Raw genomic sequence first — 3,711 nt, forward strand, 5'->3', positions numbered from 1 at the left:
GAAGTTGCGGAGTAACAATAGCTATGGTGTAATGGCAGTTGTGGAGTAACAATAGCTACGGTGTAACAGTAGTTGTGGAGTAACAGCGGCTACGGTGTAACGACAGGTATGGAGTAATAGCAGTTATGGTGTAACGACAATTGCAGAGTAATAGCAGCTATGGTGTAACGGCAGTTATGGAGTAATAGAAATTACGGTGTAATGGTAGTTGCGGGGTAACAACAGCTACAATGTAATGACAGTTATGGAGTAACAACAGCTACGGTGTAATGACAGTTATGGAGTAACAGCCCTGGCAGAGTAACAGCAGTTAGTGTAATGGCACTTAGTGGAGTCATGGCACTTACTGGAATAACAACAACTACAGAGTAACATTAGTTACGGAGTAACAGATCTTAATGAAATAACAACACTTAGTGCAGTAATAGCACTTAGTGGTACACACCAGTGGAATATAACAATATCTTAATGACTGATGAAGTGATAGCATCGGGTGTTACATTTCTCCTTGCCATATATCTTTGTTGTTCCTGCAAAAGATAAACAAGTAAATAGCAATATATATATATATTCCCTTTTTTTTTAGAACATAGTGAGGGTATCTTGTTTTCCAATGACCATTAAATCATATGAAGCAGAAAGATTTTTAACAAAAGCATCTTTAGAGGTTGGATGGTGATATAATTTAAGACGGTGTCCGTTTACCAAGAATGAGGTATGGTTTTCATCTATTGCACTTAGTCTAACTGTTCCATTGTCAAACACTGCGTCCACTTGATATGGGCCCATCCAGCAAGTGCAGAGCTTGCCTCTGAAATCCTTAAATCTGGAGTCATACAGTAATGCCCAGTCCCCCACATGAAACACCTTAGTTTTGATAAATTTATCATGTCATTTCATTCTCTGTTGTTGAAAAACAGTAGTTTTCTCGACAGCCATTGCTCAAATCTCATCCAACTCATTCAGCTATTCCAGTCAGTATCTCTGGGCTTCTAATAAATCTAGGCCTACTTCTAGAGTTGTTCTGAGTGTACTAATCTCATATTCCACCAGAAACAAGGGGGATTTCCCTTAGACTAATTCATATGGAGAAACCCATGTTGTATTCCGCCGTGTTGTTTTGTATGCCCATAGAGCTTCTCGAAGTTTCTATGCCCAGTCCCGACGATGGCTTGCTATTGTCTTTGTCAAGATATTTTCCAATACCTTATTTGTGCTTTCTACTTGTCCATTCGCCTAGGGATGATAGGGGGTTGTCACTCTAATGTTTGACCCCATATTTCTGCATTAGCTTTTCTATCATATGAGATGTAAACTGTGATCCACCATCTGATACAATTTCTCTTGGAGTCCCATACCTGGCAAAGATTTCTTCAAAAAGGAAGTCTGCCACTACTTGATCTGTTGCTCTCGTGACCGCTCTAGCTTCCACCCATTTAGTTACATAGTTGGTATAGACCAAGATGTAAGCCTTCTGATGCGAAGGTGGGTTGAAGGGCCCAACAAAATCAATGTCCCATTTCTAGAATGGTTCAAGGAATATCTGGGGCTGCAGGGGCATTTCATCTACTTTCCCAAGTTGCCCCATCCGTTGACAGCTATCACACCTCCACACGTAATCCGAGCATCACAAAAGATGGAGGGCTAATAATATCCCATTTGCAGTATTTTATGACCTGTTCTTTTGTCTGCAAAATGTCCCCCACAGGGTCCATCATGTGCAGCTTTTAATATCTCGAAAATATCATCTCCTGCCACACAACGCTGAATCTGCTGGTCAACTCCTGTATGGAAGAGATATCCTGTCATCCATGAATATCGGGTACTTTGGTGAATGATCTTCCTTTGCTCCTTATAGGACAAATGACGAGGCACTTTACCTGTAGCAAGATAATTATCAATATCTGCATACCACGGAGTGTTAGGAGAAACTGAAAAAATATGCTCATCCAGAAAATCATCTTCATTTGGTGTTTCCTTACCATCATGTTCTATCCTAGATAAAAAATATGCAACCACATTTTCTTTCCCTGGTTTATCTACTATAGTGATATCAAATTCCTATAGTAGCAACAACCATCTTGTAATGTGACCAGGGGTAACAGGTTTATTCATTAAATACCTGATGGTTGCATGATCAGTGTGCACAAAATTAGGATACCTGGTAATGTAGTATCGGAACTTGTTGATGGCATAAATGACAACAAAAAATTCTTTCTCAATCACTGTGTAGTTTAATTCAGCAGGAGCCAAATTTTTTAACATAGTAGACTACGTAAGGTACTTATCCTCTTGTTGTCCCAATACTGCACCAATTGTTGTCTGATAAGCATTCCTATGAATGTGGAAAGGTAGTGCCCAGTCAGGTCCTCTAAGGATTGGAGCACTGCAAACTAACTCTTTAATTTTTGTAAACGGTGCATCACAGTCTTTTGTCCACACAAATTTTGAATATTTCCTTAGTAATTAAACAGTGGATGTGCTACTTTTGCAAAATTTTCTATGAAATGTCTATAACAACCAGCACAACCAATGAAACTGCGTACCTGTGTGACCGTTTTAGGTGTTGGGAAGTGTAGAATTACTTGTATCTTTACTGGATCCATCCTGATTCCTTCAGCTAAGAGAAAATGTCACAGAACAATTCCCTCTTCCATTATCATGTGACATTTCACTATACTCAGAGAGACGCGCGTTTGTATACACCTTGCGAGAACTTTTTCCAGATTTTTCAATCCCACCATGAACGAATCCCCATACGGAGTAAAGTCATCCATATAGATCTCAACACTGTCATCTATCAAGTCAGAGAAGATTCCCAGAATTGCCCTCTGGAATGTTGCAGGAGCATTACACAGGCCAAAAGGAAGGACCCGGTATGCAAATGTCCCCTAGGGGCATGTGAACGTGGTCTTGTCCTGATCCTTAGGAGCAATCTGGATCTGGTTATATCCACTAAACCCATCCAGAAAAGAGAAATACTTCTTACCAGCCAATGTGTCTAACACTTGATCAATAAATGGCAAGGGAAAGTGGTATTTCTGCGTCGCCTTATTTAACTCTCAATAATCTACGCAGATCCGCCATTTGCCATTCTTTTTGGGGACCATTACCAATGGTGAGACCCATTGGCTGTCTAAGATAAGGTAGATGAAACCTACATCCAGTAATTTATGAAGTTCTTCTTTCACCACATTCTTCAATGTAGGGTTCATTCTTCTCTGAGGTTGTCTTATAGGACGACAATCTTCCTTGATGCATATGTGATGGGTGCATAAGTTGGCAGGGATTCCCTTCATATATACATAATCCCAGGTGAAGGCCTCTTTATGTTTCCGCAAAATGTCTATAAGCTGCTCCTTCTGAGATTCTGACAGGTTCGGATTGATATTCAAGGTTTTCCCAGGTTCCAATTCCACTTGCATACTTTCATGAGGTGCATCAGCAGGTGGTTCCTCTAATCCGTCTGCTGTTTCCATAGTTTCCTGAGTCTCGCAACTTAGGATAAATTCTAGGATCTGTTGGTTCAATTCTAAAATGGAACAAGTATCATACATGAAAGAAGTGATTACATCATCTTCTGATTCCATTTTCAATTGCAAGGCCTGTCAGATAGTAAGGATGGGTCTTACTTCTTCATCTTCCATTTCAACCTCCACCACAGATACAACCTTCTTACCACCTGCTGGTTTTATAGGTGAATTTGGTTCT

General features: G+C 40.1%; 1 protein-coding gene across 1 annotated transcript; it reads right to left on the minus strand.

Moving 5' to 3' along the window:
• Positions 1-3,062: 3,062 nt before the first annotated feature.
• Positions 3,063-3,479, minus strand: LOC149237898 (uncharacterized). Its single transcript, XM_089369424.1, has one exon. The coding sequence runs from the start codon at positions 3,477-3,479 to the stop codon at positions 3,063-3,065; it is 417 nt and encodes a 138-aa protein (XP_089225550.1).
• Positions 3,480-3,711: the final 232 nt, after the last annotated feature.

Source organism: Pinus tabuliformis, chromosome 8, assembly GCF_031772625.1.
Source record: "Pinus tabuliformis cultivar Carrire ecotype Pingquan chromosome 8, CPIR1, whole genome shotgun sequence".
Lineage (NCBI taxonomy): Eukaryota > Viridiplantae > Streptophyta > Pinopsida > Pinales > Pinaceae > Pinus > Pinus tabuliformis.

Coding starts and splice junctions, on each gene's coding strand:
- LOC149237898 (XM_089369424.1), bottom strand. CDS start 3,479: ATGGAAACAGCAGACGGATTAGAGGAACCACCTGCTGATGCACCTCAT.